Raw genomic sequence first — 18696 nt, 5'->3', positions numbered from 1 at the left:
TTTCCATTAGGCTTGTGATTGCAGTCATAGTTGTAGTTGGCAAAAAAATAAAAATGATATTGGTATTTGGGAGCCAAATCTACAAATTCCTGCATAGATGGAATTTGACTGAAGGTGGATAAGCATGTGGTCAAGCAATCATCATTCTGCTGTTCAGTGTAGTACTTGTTCTCTCGTATCCAGGCTTGTATGGTTCCTCACTCCAGTGGTTTCTGCCTAATGGAAAAGAAAACAAGGTTATGGTGGATGTTAGAAGTGTCTCAACATCTTACGAAGATGTTATGCTAGCTGTTTTTTGGGGCTGAACTAAGTGTTCTCAATTAAACTAAGTAAAACAGATCAGAGTTCAATCTTTTAAAAGTGTCCAATTCAGGTGTATCCAAAGATACACTAAACTTTGAACCTTTATTTTGACTAACTATGGCCACACCTGTGAATAACCTGGTCCCAATTCACATTTGCTTTGCTATATTGTCATGAAGCTATCATCACACCATGTTTTTAAGTCTAAAATTCCAATTCCAGTAACAGCATCATGAAGAGAGCACCCAACATGATTCCCTGCATGCCAAAACCATTCCATTTCCCACATGCTAACTTTGTCACATTCATAAGAAAAAACATTTCTTTTGTATTCTGTACATACTGCTCTCATAAAGAGAACAAAATCTATTTGGCTGGGGTCTGCAAGGCTGCCAGTCCTGCATACAAGCCCCATACTAGTGAACCTATTTCTCCATATAAATTAATATGAAATTTCACATTTGATTTCAAGATTGTCCATCAGGAGAGAAATTGTTCAGAGTCTCAATTCAATGAAAAAAGCAATGCATCAGTCCATCCCAAACAACTGTAGCCTATTGGAGTAGTTACACTGATGGGATCCAAAGTAAACATATCCAGTCTTACTGACGGGGAAGAATTTAATGTAGTAGAGCAGAGGCTTATATAGGAATATAAAAAGGGAAAATGAACTTAACTGAGCTAAAAGCCCCTGAAGAAACAGACTGAATTAGCACAGTCCTAAGTGATGTTGCCTAAATATTTGCAAAAAAAATCAGTGATGGTCTGTCTTCTGATGAAGCTTATGGATATTCATATTCAGCAATGATTGCATATCATATCTTCTTTATTTAAGAAACAAAGTGCATTGCAATGCATAAGGAAATAAATGTATTCTATTGTACTCTAGCTTAGTTACGTTCTGTATGTTATTTTAACATCAGCATACTAATAATTTGAAGAACCCGACTGTCATCATTAATAGAGTAGAAAATTAATGCTACTGGTTAAAACAGCTCTCTGCATGAAACTTAACTATTTTATCATCATGCATTTTATAACATAAATATATCTACTATAAATTAATCTGTATACGATCGACTACAGGGCACATAATCCAGTCTTGATGTACTAGTGTTTTTGAAACTAAGTTAGATAAAGTAAATGCAGTACTTTGGAGTGCTACTATTTGCATATTATAACTAATTAGCAAGCACAATATCATCATCCTAGGGGAAAGGTCCACTGGCAGCTTAATTCATTATCTTCTATTATTGTGTATCATGTTAAAATGACAAGCACCTTACACTGTATAAGTCATCACAATTTTAATTAATATATCCAAAACCGATATAAGCATCTGCTGGTTTTGTCTGTGCTGAGTCCTCCTCAATTTTTGTATGCAGGCATTTCTCCAAAGTGTTTTTTCCACATTCATTTGCTTTGAAATATAATATGAACATTGTTTTAAATGAAATTATTAATTATATGAAAAGATCAAAATGTATTTAATAACCACCATCCTTGCCAGTAAAACATATATTCTCTCCTACCTCATGAAACAGTGGAAGAGTAATTATGGTTGTGATAGTAAATTAACTTGCTTGCTATTTATTGTGCACAATGCTTTCTTCTGGGAGAAATGCTCACCCAGACATGTAGCCATTAGTGCCAACTCTCAGGCTCCCATCTGGGTCAGGACTTCAAACACAGGACAGACTATTGAGGGTGAGTCCCCAGGCTATCAGTGCAGTTTGTCACCCGAGGATGGGAGCAGTGGCAGAGCCCCCCACAGCCCGCAGCAGCCTGTGCTGGCCAGAGTTGCATGGAGCAGAGCAGAAAAAGGACGGTCGCTTTGCTGCACCCAGACATCCTCTGCCTCTTGTCTCCATGCCCCAAACACGCAGTGATCTAACTTACAAATGGTTCTGGCTCACAGTAGTGTCATTCCGGTAGATCAAGTACCTGATAACAGATATTAACAAGTAAAAGCATGCTAATACTACAGTCTGTACACTGTTGCAAGCTTGCTGAAACATTGACAAGGGATGGTACAGTTCAACACAACTTTTCTGTAGGACATATGACTCCACTGTCATATCCTCGAAATCGAATACAATTTAATTTTAGAAGGAAGAAAGGAACCTGATTCCACCATTATACTTTAGGCTTGGTTTTGTGGGCGGAGAGACAAGGACTTAATGCCACAGGCCACCACCCGACTCCACCAGAGCCATCTGAGCCCAGTGAAACCAGGGATTTGGCTTCAAGACCCATTCATTACTATGACAAATCATCTGCAAAACCAAAAAGTACAAGTGCTCGCTGCATTTCTGGCCTTCAGTCTCACCATTTATTTAGCCCAGGGTGTAGTTTCATGTTGTAAAAAAGCCTTGTCTTTTGTTCTGCCCCAAACAATACCTCACTATGTTAAATTGGACCTTCATGTGAGAACAAAATCTACAGAATTAGTCACTTCCATCTCTTACTGCTCTGCTTATCAGCTGAGAATTTTTTTTTTTATGGCTGACTTTCCAAATGCTACTGAACTCCAGGAACTTTACTACAATATATTGTTTTAAAACAGAATTCTCATAATTTGAAAAAAATTCAGAAATCTCTTAATAATAAACTGGCCTAACTAGCTTTCACCATCATTAAAGGGATTTGGACTTTTAAGTCACTTTCAACTGTATCAAGAAATGGATTTAGAAAAAAATAGTCATTGTTGCCATGTCTCTCTGCAGTCACATTTAAGTTATGACCTTCTTACTAATACTATCAGCTTTTTTTTTTTTACCTTTGCTGCTAGTACCTCTGTATTCCCCTGCCCTCTTGCAGAGCCTGCAGCCTCATCCACTCATCCCTTACCTCTGCAACACAGGGAGCAGGGAAGGCCAGCAAACTAGGGGGTAACTGTAAGAGGTAGCCATCAGAAATGCTGAGAAGTACATGAATGCTGCCTGTCCAAAGGAGCTAAATACATTTTTCTACTTGCAATTCACAGCTGAAAGTTCTCTTCTAGAGTTAAATACTAAGCAAATCCTTCCTCTCGAAGGTCCCTGCCTTTCTGCCCAATACTCATGATCAGAACACATCCACAGGATGCGTGAGATTTACCTGAGGACACACGCTATTTCTAACTTTCAAAGAGATGACTAGGCTATAAGTAATTTATTAACTGCCAGGCTATAGTCTGATTTATTTCACACACTCTTTGGACTGGAGATTTGAACTCAGACTTCCCTCATCTCAGTTGACTGCTCTAGTCAGTGGCCCGCTGAAAAATTCCCACTCTGGTATTTTTGATGCCTTAGGTAGATGAAAGCAATTTAGTTCATAAATCTAAAAAGAGTTGTAGCGTGAGCTGGAAACGGTGTCATGACCTGAATAGTCCTGGCTATGCCTAGAGTCAGTTTGGCACCCCAAGAACTAGTGGAAAATGGAGCCATGAGGACCTGAAGCACAAAGTTACGTGGCAGCAGAGTGGAGGTTTCTAGTATCTAATTTTAGATTTAGGCACTTCAGTTAGCAAATGGTACTACAGCACAGCCTGCAGTACTGCATATATAGTGATATCTACGCTAAGCTTAAACAAGCAAGTTTAAGCACCAGAATGGCAAGAACAAGTGGCAGCATAAATTATTCAGTGCTGTTCTGTCGGCATTGCTTTCGTACCGAGCTAACCCAATTAAGCCCCTATCATTACTTCTTCACCATTACTACAGTCATCATGCAAGATAGTACTGAATACTGGCTTGTGAGGAATTTACACCTCCAATTGTTTGTGCAGCCATAACTTCATGCCCATCATTTTACTTCTGAAATAGGTAATGGTTAAGGTTCACTGAAGCGTCTGTTTTCAAAAATACCAGTCAACATGCCATCATCCTTAATACCAAAACCAACCGTACTGTACAATGCTATTACTTGGGAAGCAAGATTCTTTAAGATTCTTTTTTTTTTTTTTTGTATGGATTTTTTTGGTATGGATTTGATTTTACCAAATGAAATTTGTGATGCAATATGAAATGCTATGATTTTAGTTTGTAAGTCAGCATTTTGTTCAAGACCTAAGCTCTTTTAATCTTTGACTTTTAAAAGCATTTTTAATCATGAATTGTATGGTGAAAGAATTAGTATGCCTTTTAGTATCAATTTCTGCACACAGGACCAAGCAAGCAGGACAGCATACTCTTTAATGTGACCACTTTTTCAGAATAGACATTAACGGGGGCTTTTTCATGCACAGTTGATTTTGTATAAACTGATTGACACCTTTGGGGGTCGTCTTTCCACTGACTCATAATTTTGCTCACTCTTGAAAAAAGCCTTCTGCACACCCAGTATTCTCTAGTTAAAGCTGAAAATTCAACTCATCATATTTACACAATAAAAAAAAATCCATTCTGCATTGTTTTTAATTGCAAATCCTACTCAAGGGACCAATTCTCCTGCTTAGGAGGCAGCCCTGTGCCTTCTACTAGAGAACCAACTGCAGTCAATTATGGTAATGAAATGTCAATAAATATAAAAATTTAATACAGCCTGCTCTTGGTGAGTGGCAGATGAGGACTTGCCTCCCAGACAAATTTGCTGGTGCTGCAAATATTAAATGCACCTGAAAGAGTAGCAGGTTGCCTGAGAGCTTTCCAGCAGAGGGATGGTGGGAGATCCAGACATCTACTGGGTTTTTCCATTATGGCATAATCGCTGCACTAAGGCCACTGATATTCTTGACATCCAGACATCTTAACTTCTTATCATGAAGAGGAAGGCATATTTCCCCTGCAAACTGGAACCTCAGTGAGGGATTTTGAGGTTTCCCCACACACACATAACAAAGCATTAAAATTACAAAAGGGAAATTAAGTTGAGAATGAGTTGATATTTGTATATGACCAGTTTCTCAACAGGAAGGAGGTGAATAATGTCACCATATTAAACTGCTCTACGAATAAAGACTATTTAAGGGTGTGTTACTACCTTTTTTTTTTTTTTTTTCTTATTTATATAAGCACATATCCTTATATATAAAGGAATGGGGGGGAGGCGCAGAACCAACAGATGAACTAGAAAGCAGTTTATGAAAGACAGTTTGGCTGGGATTTCCAAAGGCTAGATCCTAGTTTTGTCACAGATTTCTTTGGCCCTGAATAAGCAATTTAATTTCAGTACTTCAGTTTTCCCAGGTGTGACAGACAGCAATAAAACCTATCTCGCAGGATACTTAACCATAATCCATTGATTTCATTGAAACATAAGCATAACCTTAAATGCTTTGCAGAGTTAGAGCAGTGTTATTCTTAACATCCATGCAAGAAGTGGAACTTCATTTTTCTTGTACAGTTGCCTTCAATCAATGTCTTGAGAGTGCTAAGTATACATATAAATAAAATGTCTTATTAAAAGTCAGTAACCTATTGATTATATTAAGGTCATCCCTAGGAGAAGCTATTTTTAGTCCCTTTCAATCATCTATCTTATCTTTCCTGGCTCAAATTTTGACAGGTTTAAAGTCCTCCCTTTTTTTTTCTTGCTTTCCAACTATTTATACTTGAATTAAATCAATTCAATAGTTTTAACATTGAAAAACATGTTTCAAAATACATTTTCCTTAACAGTTATTTAAAAAAAATAATTTTAAGGGATCAGTGCCTGGAAAAACAAAATTGTCAGTATTGCTCCGTTGCCTCTGGTGGTACCTGGTTCTTTATTAATTACTTTATTATGGGAGACCTTAAAGGCTGGATAAGTGCACCAATACCTTTAAACACATCATTAATCCAAAGTGTGCACTTACCATTAGCTGGGCTTCAGCATGTGATTACGTGAAGTATGGCTGCCAATTCTCCTGTTGCTATGGAGGCCCCTAAAAGAGAAAAGCTCTGCTAATACTACAGCAGCCACGCAAGTTACCTACATGTTTTGAAAACATGTCAGTAACTTGTTTAGATCTCCACCAGTTGATCAGGGACAGCTTACCTCAGGGGCAAGCAACGTGCCCGGGGCCATTTTCACAGGACAGTGGCACTTGCAAAGCAGAGGGATGAGAGCAGGGCTGAGCTGAAGGCACTTCAGCAGAGGCAGTTGCTCGGATGGCCCAACATGCCAGTTACATCCACTCCACACTGCTGGGGCTGCGTGGTCTCACAGCCTCCATTCTCACCTCAGGCCTAGTGTCGGAGTGACTGTCCCCATCCCCTGCACGCCCCAACCCCTACGCTACTTCACCACCGGATCATGGCCTTCCCACAGGCCACAGAGCCTGGGCACCTCTCAGGGCACAACATCCCACGACAAGGCCTGCAGAAGCTGGTGGTGGCCGTCTTCAGAGTGGCAGAGGCTGGTGTGTCCTTTTGCAAGGACACATCCCCTTAATGTCACTGGCATTTCTAGATAGGTATTTTAGTGTGCAGGCAGTAGGGAGGTTGCCTGAATTCAACAACAGTAATCATTGGATACGTCAGGTAGGAAGGGCTTAAAATATACCTTGCTTGTGAACATTGCCATTTGTAATATGGCATATTCCAGTGTTCTCTTGGGCCTCTATATACAAGGGTCACTTAGGACAGTTTGTGGTCCAGTCAGCCTTTCCTGAGAAGGGATGAGCAGCACGACAAGGGCAGCAGACTCCCAGAGCAGTCACACTTCCTATTGTGCTCCAGAGGAAGGTGCTTCGTGTGCTGCAGTAACTGCTCGGGACAATCTCAGTGCAGCTGGCCTGTGCCACACACCTGCCCGCTCCTCCTCCCTTAACAGAGGAGGAACTGCCAGAACAAGTCCCTTGGAACCAGCTCCAGCAAGTACCAGGACTGTGCGTAGCTAAGGAGAAAAGAAACCACCTTCACAATGCCTCCACTTCCTTTGGGAATATACTGACATTTCTGGGCTTGAATAGATGTTTCTGGCCAAGTTATGGACACCAGACTTATCCCATGAATACCTTTATGTCCCTCTGGACTAATATGCCCAGCGTAGGCGCAAAGCTCCCTTCAATCAGTCTCTCTCCACAGGATTGTACAACTGCAATGAGAACAAGAGACACCAAGTGTATAAAACAAACTGATAAGGGGCACAGCTACCAGTGTCATAAGCAGTAGTCATATATAAAGCCTCTAAAAAAAAGCTAATACAGACAAACTGGCATTCACAGTGATGTGACATACCATTAAGATATATGGTTTAATAATACTTCCAATATATACTGTTGTGCTAAAATAGGTTTGTATATAAAATCATCCTGACTCGATAACATCATTAAATTGAGAGTGATTCTTTTATCCAGGAGCATCCTGGTTACATGTGATTGCTTGAAACATTCTAAAGTGGTTCTGTGGGTACAGACAGAAATATAATTCTCTTTTACAGGTGGATTATTCCGTAATAGCGTCGCAAGCTGGAGCCACCCTCAACAACCTTATGAGCCATGCACAAGAACTAGTAGCAAAGCTTCGTTCCCTACAGTTTGATCTACGAGAATTTGTATGTCTCAAATTTCTGGTGCTGTTTAGTTTAGGTAGGTAAATTTTACTCTTCGTATTCCTTACTTAATATTGTTGTGTTTCCCCCTTAAAATATTAAAAATATTTTGGTTTTATTATTTTTTTCCTGAAAAATGAATGAGACTTTAAGTATATTTTATGAGGTTCACAGTAAACTGAAGATTCTTTTTTTAATTATCACTTCACAAAGGAAAATTATGTAGGAAAATTAAAAGTGGATTTCTATGCAACTGATTCCCGAAACATAAGGAATTTACTAGAGTATTACAAGCTTACTGTATGTACTTTATGAATATTCCAGAACAAGAATAAAATTCTATTATAAATTCTAAAGGACAGAGAAAAATACAGATTGGTATATTTTTATGATATTGAATATGGTTATGTAAAGCAGATGGTATGGAAATATGGTTGAAATAACCCTCTTTTTTAAGGGCATTTGCGGTAAGTATAAACAGTTTTGTTTGCATATGACTGTCACATCCTAACACATAAATCAGGAATGCCACTCATAGTTTGTAAAAAGTGAAAGGAACTCTTAAAGTGTAGATTAATGATAATAGCTTTATGGCAAATCTAGCAAGGAAATAACCTTTAAAGGGAAGATTGTTTCGTATTAGCAGAGAGGACACAAAGGGAAAGATACCTATGCAAGACAAATTAGTTAAACCAGTGCCCTGCAATGAATCAGCCAAGAAATATCACCAATGCCAAGAATAAAAAATTAAAATAATAATAATAATAATAATAATAATAACAAATTAAAAAAAAAAAAGAGGACTTAGGGAGATGGATTCCTATTGACTTCATAGGAAAAGATTTTTCTTCCTGTCTTCCGTTTCAAGTTTGCATTTTATTGACTTAATAGAACTGGTCTAAATAAACTTTGACCAAGTGAATTTCTTATTACTTTAAGGAAGTAGAAAGGAGAGATCTAAAAACAAATAAGGTCAGATCCAGACATATATAGATCCCTCCGTAGGCAAAATTCTGTTTTACTCAAAAGTTATTTCGTCTATGAAGAGAGTGAAAAGTTGAGCCAAGCATAATAATGAAAGAAATATAAAAAGCGGTGATATTTAGTAATGTTTTTCTTTAATCATCAGTTTTTTAAAAATCTTATGTAAAGGAAATAGAATTGTACAAACAAATTATTATAATACAATTGCATTTAAATTAAAAGGAGCAAGATGTTTTGGATACACTGTAAAGCCTCAATTGCTCTCTGAAATATGCCCTTCCGTGTGGTGTTTATAGAGTTCGTACCTGTTTTGGAAGGTTTTAGATGAAGCTCTCTTTAAACACGACGATAAAAAATCAATACTTCAGAGGTATAGGACACAGAACATATAGAAAAAAAATAAGAATTACTTAGTTAACGATTGTTATGAATTACGTACATTCTGATTCCTAGGAAAAGAGATGATGGATTTGCTTGGAAGCTATTAATATTTTATATTAAAGACTTTGTCTCTTTCCATGTCAGATTCAGAGATGGAAAAGCAAGCTTTCTATTAACAGAAATTATGGTTTATTATTTAATCTGATGAACAACAAGAATTCAGATTTCCTAATTCCTAATAAGTAGGTTTTACAGTCATTAGACAGTGGTACAGAAATGTCTGAAGAGCCTGTAGCTTTCCTCTAATAAAATATTTAGAGAATTCATCTCAGTTCAGTGGTACTTTAAATTAGCTGAATAAGTGAAGTACATTTGGAAAATGTTCACATTTAGGTGGTCTTTTTGTGTGATCACTTTCATCAGCTCTTCAAGTACTTTGCATTGATTTAGGAATCATTCTTACACCTTCAGCTTTTCTAATTCTGCAAGGTAGCATACTCAGCTACAAAAGCAGATGCGTATAAATACCTTGCAAGGTTGTATAAAGTCAAGTTATCCAGTTTTTCTCTCATTTATGCTACTATATTAGCTACAGAGCTAATTCTGCTGCTAATGGGAGCCTTATAGTCGTATTACTTACATATAGAAATGACGTAGCGAAGAAAGGATCTGCACCTTTGAAACTGCTAATTCACTATTTAACATACTGCATAACCTGATTTGCTAAAAGTCCAAGCTAGATGTTTTCTACAAAGAGTAAAATATAAAGATATTGTCACCTGACCCAAAGAACTAAGGCAAATATTTAATGAGAATGACGACAAAACTCAAATGAAAAACATAGATACCTTTTCCAGCTAAGTAGTACTTAAGTTTGTGCCCAAAATCATGAATGAATTGTCTGGCTGAAGTTGAGTGAGTCAGTTTTTTTAAGACATTGAAGTGCCTAACAACGCTGGTAGGCATTCAGCAGGACTGTCAAAACTAGTTAAGCATCAAATTCTGCTGAAATAATTGGGTGCAATTATTGTACCTAAGTATCAAGGTGCATTTGACACATACCTTTGTCTCTTAGGCAACTCAACAGAAAACTGGTCTTAGCATTGAAAACATATTATTAATCATAAAATATTTCAAAAATCTGAGCAGGCTCTTGTTGAAAATCTGTCTCTGCAATACTTAATGGAATAAGAAGCACTTCAAGACATACCAGCTTTTTTTCATTTCTAAGGATGACCTCCCACAGTGTTAACCAATCCAGTAAAGCCTTATGCTATTGTTTGTGTGGCAACACAAAGTCAATAATCCACAGAATTAATTTATTGAGAAGAAGCTGTTTTTTTTGTTGTTGTTTGTGGTTGGTTGTGGTTTTTTTTATAACCAAACAGTTATGAAGCTGCCTCCTAAAGCTGTTTGTTATTCCTGGCTGTACCGTATTGTCTGTATTTTCACAAGATGGCAATCTCTTTGAGGGCAAATAACATTGTCTTTTCTTCTAACATTTCAGCAGTAATTAGCTTACTAAAATATCAGTAAAATAATGTTCAAACCCCATAGCACACAATAATTTTTTGAAAACATAATTAAATCATATCAGTCTTGCGTGCTAGTTTTTAAATTGTTCATTGTTTACTTGTCAGAGTTTCCAAAGGGTTTAAACAAGAAAATGCTTTTGCTTGCTGGTAGCATTAAAGAAGATGCTATTGAAGCTTAGATAGGTGCATGTTTATCATAACCTTTGTAGCCAGCAGCACACAAATCTTTCTGCAGCCACTCCAGTGAGTGGTACATTCAGGCACTGGAGCTCTGTTCCTTTCTCCAGCTATCTGTCCCAACTGAACAACCTTGCCAAAGCTGACCCAGTTATCATTCAAGAAGCCAGACTATTTTGGTAACTATTTTTTTAGACAGTGTAGCATCTCCTTGGTGTGTAGTCCTATCGAGAATGAATATATTTAGAATTAGGTAACTTACATTTCTTCCATCAGTTATAAAATAAAACACTTTATAGCCAGGCAGTTCTTACTTCTCTATACATAAAAAAAAATCCTTTCAAGCCAATGGATCTTCATACTTTAGTGACTGTCTGTCTGGCCATCAGTGGTTCCTCATGCTATTAATCCAGTCACTGCCAGTCCCTGGAGATGAACAAGTCCATCACACTTGGGCTATTGTTCTCAGCAGATAACCAGTTCATCTGAATCAATCCTTCAGCTTTTGTGTGCCCATAGGTTAGAAGTCAACAGGGAACAAAGCAGTCCTTACAACCAGCACAATCATCACAACCACAGTGGGGATGACTGCCTTGTGCATGGCAGGGACTCAACTGTGTTTTAGAGTAACAAGAGCCTTGAATCATAATGACATGAAATGTAGAAACACTTTCCTTCACAGCTTCACTGCACCATCAACAGTCAGTTGATTACTCTGTCAAGATACCAGAAGTTTAGACTAAATTTAAATTCAATCACATTACTCTGATCCACTTACATGACTGACAGATCTATTACACTAGTCCAGCAGGGTTCCCTTAAAGAATCACAATCTTTCCATGAGTCAGTCCTCTGTGGTGCTTCCCCAGCTGCGTACCTCCTCACAAACCTCTGTTGCTTTCCTCTCTCCCTGTGCACCAGAACAGCATTATGCAAATCAACCAGTCTGACTGACACCTGAGATCACATTAAAGCAAATAGACACAGGTCTTGTGATCAAAAATGCCCTCAAAAGTTTTGGTTGTGTAGCCTGGTATAAACCACCTTCTAGTCACTTCTTCCCCAAGTTGACTTCTGATTGACATGTTTGAATTCTGTACCAGCATCCTCCTTTGCTGTAAATGATATGCTGGATGCTGATTGAATGTTTTATTTGAAGACAAGATGGACTTCAGGAGCCAAAGCATTTTATTGCAAAGGAGCAATCTGTCTACCAGCATGATTTACTTGAAATGTCTTCTGTTTAGATGGTCTAGAAATAGCAATTTATTTTTTTAATCAATCTCCATTTCAATTATCTCGAGCTATTAGCTTCCTTAGAACTAAATCAGAACTTCAGTTCTTACAGCAGTTATCTTTGCAAACCTTTCTTTCATTGAGGTTTACCTATTTGCAAAACCAACACATGACTGCTTTGTGGGGGCATACATTGCAGAACAGGAGAGGAGGAAGAAACCTTTGAGAAACTTGAGTGTTAAACCTACTTTTAACACTAGTTCTGCAGGCTTTACATGTATGAATCCACATCCAAAACATTTAAAGAGCACATCTGAGAAAGTTGATGTTCAGACAAGTAAGTCTTCATTGAATTTCCTACTAAATAACAAACATATCTGGCTTTCTGAAAGCTAGCCAAACTGACAATAATGCAATTTCTTTACCATAATCCCAGAGAAATACAACTAATTTTTCTATAAAACATAACCAGTATAGTCCACAGTACGCATTATCAAAAAGTAGGTCTAAAACTAAATAAAATCTCTTTTGTCATAAATAATTGCTAGTTTGAATCAAGATATACTACAACTAGAAAAAGCAATTTTGTCAGTTTATCAGCTTCTTTGAATTTTCTTTAATGAATTTGACAGTACTTTGGAAGCTCTTTTCTTACTTTGTCAGAGTTAGAAGAGTTAGAAATTAAAAATTAAAAAAAGCAATGTTGAATTATCTAATTCTGGGAAAGAAATAGATAGCCATGTTCCACTGTAGTGAAATCTTGGCCTCACTAAAACCAAAGCCAATTTCTCTGATTTTACTGGAGCCAAAATTTGTCTCACTGTTTCTTTGATCTTCTTCCTATCACAGAATAAAGTTCGGATAATTTTTCAGTAATTCCACTTGCTAAATTACTGCATTTAAATGATTTATTTTTTTTTTTAATGAAACATATAACTGTCGCCATTCAGTCACACTACAGACTGGTCACTGAAATCAGCCATTGCTCTTTACCCAACTTCCTATTTGTCCTGCTAATTTTTATTGTTCAAATTCAGCAAGGATGATTTGTCAAACCTCCCATCAAAGCAGTTTGTAAAGTGAAATGCCAATAGGAAGAAAGTTAGACATCATTTGACCCATGTCCAGGCACGTGTCTGCCTGGAGCTAAATGCTAGAGTAGGCAGCAGCTGACTGGTACTGCTCTCTTATCATTGTCAGGACACAGATAAATGTACTTCATTTAAGAAATGAAGACTTTATCAATGGGCAAATAATTACAGAGCCACTATTGATCTCACATCTCACTTAACATAAGACAAGAGGAACCTGTAGAAATGGTAAACATTTAATTGCTATGGATGGCAAACAATGGGCTCTTGATTAAAGGAAAAAAAAAAAAAAAGAACCGTTTTCAAACAAACCACAGAAACCACAGTGTTACTTACAGGTTCAGCAGAGATCCACCCTGACTAGGCAATAATCCATACCCATTTCTGTTGGGTAAGAGAAATGTTAGCACATCTTTCCTTGCTTTTAGTCTTCCTAAAGCTCCAGAGCTGAGATTAGAGGAGTAGGCCCCAGTATTGGACTCCACTATAGGCACTTTTGGAAGATAAACATTCCTATTAAGCTCTTTATAGCAATGAAACAGGCTGAAATGAAGCATTTTCGAGACAGACTCTACCCTTTCTATTCACAGGACTATGAGTAGCTTCCTGTGAACATGCAAAAGAAGCAGCAGAAAGTCTGCCTGTGTTTTGTTTCATCTGATTCCATTAACTCACATCAATGTGGTTATGGAAAACTCTGAAGCTGGAAAAAAAAATTAAAAATAAATCAAATTAAATTAGCTATTGTATTTTTAATATATTTTATGTATATATGTCTATCAGATTTACAGACTAGCCAGTCTGTACCTCAGTGGGCTTGCAATCTAAATCTACAGAAAAGATAAGGTTAAAAAAAAAAAAAATAGCAAAAATGGTGAAACACTGGGCTGTATATATTTTCACTTCCACAGCTTTTGCTGAGGTTTTAATTTGGGGTATGATCTATGCAGATCAAAAAATAAGTGTATAATAAGCATCAACTGGACATTAAATAACAAGGGATATTGATTAAATGTTGGCAGTATTTATTATGCTTAAGGGCACATAAACAAAAAGAGCAACAGAAAGAAATGAAGGAGTCAGTGAGGCAGGAGGTCTTATCAGGCCAAAACGGCCTGAAGTAGGAAACAGGAAACAAAGGTCTAGAATTAGACAATAAAGAATTAACGCAGGATTATTATAGACCCTTAGATATGATACAGATATAAAGGAAAAACCTAACAAATTTTGGCATATTTGAATCTTTTTTGCAGCCTGCCTAGTAATTGCACAATACTTTCAACAACTATGGATCTGCCTTTTACACTTCCTGGTTAAAGAGTCTGCACCAGGTCATCAAAGCACAGTCCAGTAAACATGTGAACTCACTAAGAAAAGGAATTAGCCAAAAATCAACCTGCCCACCCACCCCGAAATCCAATATTTTAGTATCCAAAAAAATCACAGAAAACAATAATTTTCCTTCATGTAGCACCCTCAGTGCAGGATGTGAGGTAGGTGCTATGAATGTGAAGCGAGGAGTAACGCATGGCAAGGCCTCCCTTGACAAGCCAATATAAGTCCACAACGAAGCACTTACCTAGGGACAGACTGGTCATCACAGAAGTGTTTTCTTACTTGCTGTGACAGACAGTACTCAAGTCTTGAAGACTGTCTGAAGTATTCAGAGAGCACTGAAGTCCTATTCCAAATAGTTGCTCTAGCAGTTTTTACTTTTGATAGTTTATAAATATACAAATATTTTTATCCTCGATTTTATACATATATTATTGATATCACATACGTATACTTGGGCTGCTATAAGGTGGTTTTATTAAATCCATTGGCAGTTTTGTTATGTTCATTCACACTGTTACCCAAGTGTACTTTTAAGACCGCACCTGATGACCAGTAAGAGAACAGTTGAGGGGTTCTGTACAATTAACATTCACCCAGGGCTTTCAGGCTTCTCCACATTACATCTGAATTTAAACAAATATGTACTGCACACTTGTCAAGTCCAGGCTCATATCTCAACTCTAACTACAGTAAGCATCTGAGGATAATGCTGGCAAAGAAACATTTCCTAAATTTTATGTAATCATTTGGAATTCAGAAAGGATCGATTAGTATTCGGAAGATGTGACTGTTCAATATTTATGCCACTGAGAGTTGGCAGAAGCAAATAATGGTACATAAAGCTGATGCTTGTCTTAATTAAATGCAGTATAATGGGTGTTGAGGTTTTTTTCCCTTTAGCAAAGAGAGCAGTTTAGCAGTGACCAGATATAACTCATTCTGAAATTCAGAGTTTAAAACTAATCAATATGTATTTATAACAAGGGAGGGACTGAATATAATTTGTTAGCTGAAAGCTGAATAATAGATAAAAATAAGATTTATTTAAGAACATTTATTCCATGTACTAGTGTCTGACAAAATATTTGCCCCCCTTTGATTATTGACTATTTTTTGCTGTACTAAAAGATTTCAAATAGAAGACTTTTTGGAATGAATTCCCAGCCACAGATAGGCTGGGAATGGCACCAGAGAACATAAAATGAGACCTCTAACTAGGAGGATCCTTTCAGTATGACAAACTTGTTGTTCAGACTATTAATAGTAACGTTTCCTAATTTTCTGATTCAGAATCCTCAACGGCAGGTGGAATTTTAATACATCTATACTCCTTTAAAATTAGCAGTCTAAATAGATGATGATTGGTAGGTGTTGACTGGCAGAGGATGGCTGAGGGATGCGAGGCACAATCCCAACATACCTACAGCCCAGGGTCACCTGTCTTAAATGTCACAACAGAAAGTTTTGCGAGGGGATATGAAGAAAGTAGTTAAAGAGAGCTGGGGAGAGGTCCTATTAAGCATGTGTCAAGAGTAGAGAAAACAGAAAGCACGTGGTCTGGAAAACTGGTGAGCAGATGATGGAGATGGCATTGCGGGCAATTCAGAGGCAGGAGGTGACCTTGCCACTGAATGGTTGATGATAGGTAGTGAAGGAACAGCTATAGGACCTTGAAAGTGAACACAATTCATGTCTGATATAGCAGAGAAAAGGGAGGATGCAAAAAACCAGCATATTAATGAGCTCGTAAGGGTGTCTTGGCAGTGGTGTACGCCAAGGTCAAAGGAAGAAATGCTGTGGTAACTGAGATATGATTATGATGAGGCCACATGATATTTGTTAAAAGTTTAATTCAGCAGACAATGGCTGCCGTGACCATCCCATGGAAGTCAACGTGAGAATATATTTGCAGGATCATTGTATTAATTTGGGATTAATTATATTAGAAGTAGTTCAATTTCAAGGTGAAGATCACTGTTTTTTGGAAGAGCCCATCTATAGATATAATATGGAGGCTCATTTCTTGAAATCAAGGTGACCATTTCTTTAAAGTATTATGATACAACTCAATCAAAAGTTACAAACTTGATGTACAAGTTGCTAGATGGAGATCTATGGCTGGCATTGGGCAGAAGGATGAAGGAGGTAATGATGATGATCGTATGGGTTCTTTCTTATCCCCACATCAGTAAATTTCATAGGCAAGATGATTAAATTCATCATGAGTCTCACAATTTCACAGTTTTTACAAATTTCCCTCAATCTGCTGCGTTTGAACTTGATTATTTATATAGCCCCTCACTGCTGCATGTCCTGCCTTGCCTATGGAAACTAGGGATAACTTTCTCATTAGAGATTATGTGGGTCAGGAGAAGAGTTAAATAGCCAGTCTGATCGTGAAACATTTAACTCTTCTCTGGCTCTCAGGCAAAGCAGCCAAGGTTCTCCACTCTGCTGCTAGAAGAGCTGTTCCACTTTTCTACTTCAATCCTCTGGGAAAGAAAATGTATGAATATGGACAAGAAAATCATTTTAGGATCATCTTATAAGGGACTTTTCCTGTCAGGGAGCCAGCATTGCTCAATACAGAAATGAACCCTCTTGTCTCTGTTTTTGACTCCATTACAGACTATGGAGCTTTGAAGTCTTTCATATATCTGTTCCACTATCTGGTAAATGAAAAGAATAGTTATCTTTGTAAAAAGTGGTGAAATCCAGAGTATTAAAGATACTCTGTAAGGTACAAACAAATTGAAACATCATTGTTTAAATATCTATAGATACCATTTAAATATCTATAGATACCGAAACAAAGACCATAGTTAAAAGAATCTGATTTAAAATACCTGGAATGCATTTTGAGTAAATTTGATCCTTTTCTTTGTTAATTCAACATGACAGGAGTTTCTTGCTGTATTTTCATGCTGGTGTCTAAAACTTTGCAAAAACTGTGAGAATTCATATTTTAAGAGATTTTTAGAAGCAAATTATAGCATTGTGTGCAACATGCAGGACAAAGTGGATTTGCTTTTGCCCTGTTCTTCTATATCTGTGGGTTTTTTTGAACTCTTTATAGTGAAACAAAAGCAAAGACATCTTACCTTCACTTTATCTATCACAACCTGTAGCAAAGCCAAACAATTAAAAAGCAGTCCTTGAAAGTTCTTAGAGATGCTAAATGATGATGTATGGAGCAAAGACTTTGATAAACATTTCTTTGCTCCTGAAAACACTTTTTTCACTGAGCTGACAGGTTTTAGTCCAGCCTCCCATGCAGGTTCCATACATTGTGCAGAGAGTCTGAAAGAAATCAGGAGAGTGTCTATATTACAGATATCTTTCTTGATACAACTTCCAATCATTTATTTTTGTGAATAAAATACATATTATATATATATAAAATATACTATTATATATAGAGATTATAAATATAGACATATAATATATAATATGTATTGAATTCACAAAAATATATATAAGTAAATATACATATATATACTGGGGTTATATGTTATAGTTAAGAATTAAACCACTATTTTTAATAAATAAATATTCATTCATCTCCGTCCTGGATATCAGTCGTAAATGATTAAATTATTGTAGAATTCCAGAGATTGCCTTCTGTTTCATGGCTGATGAAGTTTTTTAGATAAACTTCACTAAATTATAGAGAAAAATTAATAAACACTGTTGATTTGTCCTGACTTTGTTTCACAAAATGCAACGAATGTTGCAAATTCATCTCTCAAGTAACTGTTGAATATAATGGTATTATTTGAGGCATGAATTTGATCCAATCTGATCATCACCAGTTTATGTTGTCTGCTTGTCTGATAGCTGCAAGCCATGAAGAAAAAAAAAAAAAAAGACATTAACCATCTTCAGCAAGTACATTTTCTTTTTTCTTTTTTTCTTTTTTTCTTTTTTTTTCCTAAAATGCATATTTTGGAAGGTTTTGAAATAACAATAGGATTAGATGCTTGAGAGCAAATTAGGTCATATATTTGATAGATACAAATCTCACAAGTAATCAGAAACATGGGTATCAAGCAGTATTTGTATTCTGTATTGCTGCCTTTGTATGCAGACAGCGGGGATTTCAGAATAACCTGGTGCACTCTGCACTTTTTCACTCTCTAATATGTATATAGAATATTAGTAAGAATGGATTTAAAATAGTTCAGGGTTGG

At 36.9% G+C, this 18696-nt stretch overlaps 1 protein-coding gene and 1 long non-coding RNA gene across 3 annotated transcripts in view; one reads left to right on the top strand and one right to left on the bottom strand.

Moving 5' to 3' along the window:
• The window catches only part of NR5A2 (nuclear receptor subfamily 5 group A member 2), an 81892-nt gene that overhangs the window by 47764 nt on the left and 15432 nt on the right, over nt 1-18696 (top strand). The window contains exon 6 of the mRNA XM_040566206.1: nt 7654-7801. Within this exon, the coding sequence (XP_040422140.1) occupies nt 7654-7801 (148 nt within the window). The remainder of the gene's footprint in view (nt 1-7653; nt 7802-18696) is intronic.
• Nucleotides 8-18412, bottom strand: LOC121074294. Of its 2 annotated transcripts, none has more exons than XR_005822253.1 (4): nt 17608-18412; nt 6268-7308; nt 6086-6154; nt 8-216 (listed from the first exon to the last, which is right to left on the bottom strand). It is a non-coding gene; the product is annotated as an uncharacterized LOC121074294 (long non-coding RNA). The 2 variants fall into 2 exon arrangements; XR_005822252.1 differs by having other exon boundaries at nt 7229-7308.

This window comes from Cygnus olor, chromosome 8 (assembly GCF_009769625.2).
Source record: "Cygnus olor isolate bCygOlo1 chromosome 8, bCygOlo1.pri.v2, whole genome shotgun sequence".
Classification (NCBI taxonomy): Eukaryota; Metazoa; Chordata; class Aves; order Anseriformes; family Anatidae; genus Cygnus; species Cygnus olor.
This window is presented reverse-complemented; position numbering and strand designations above follow the sequence as displayed.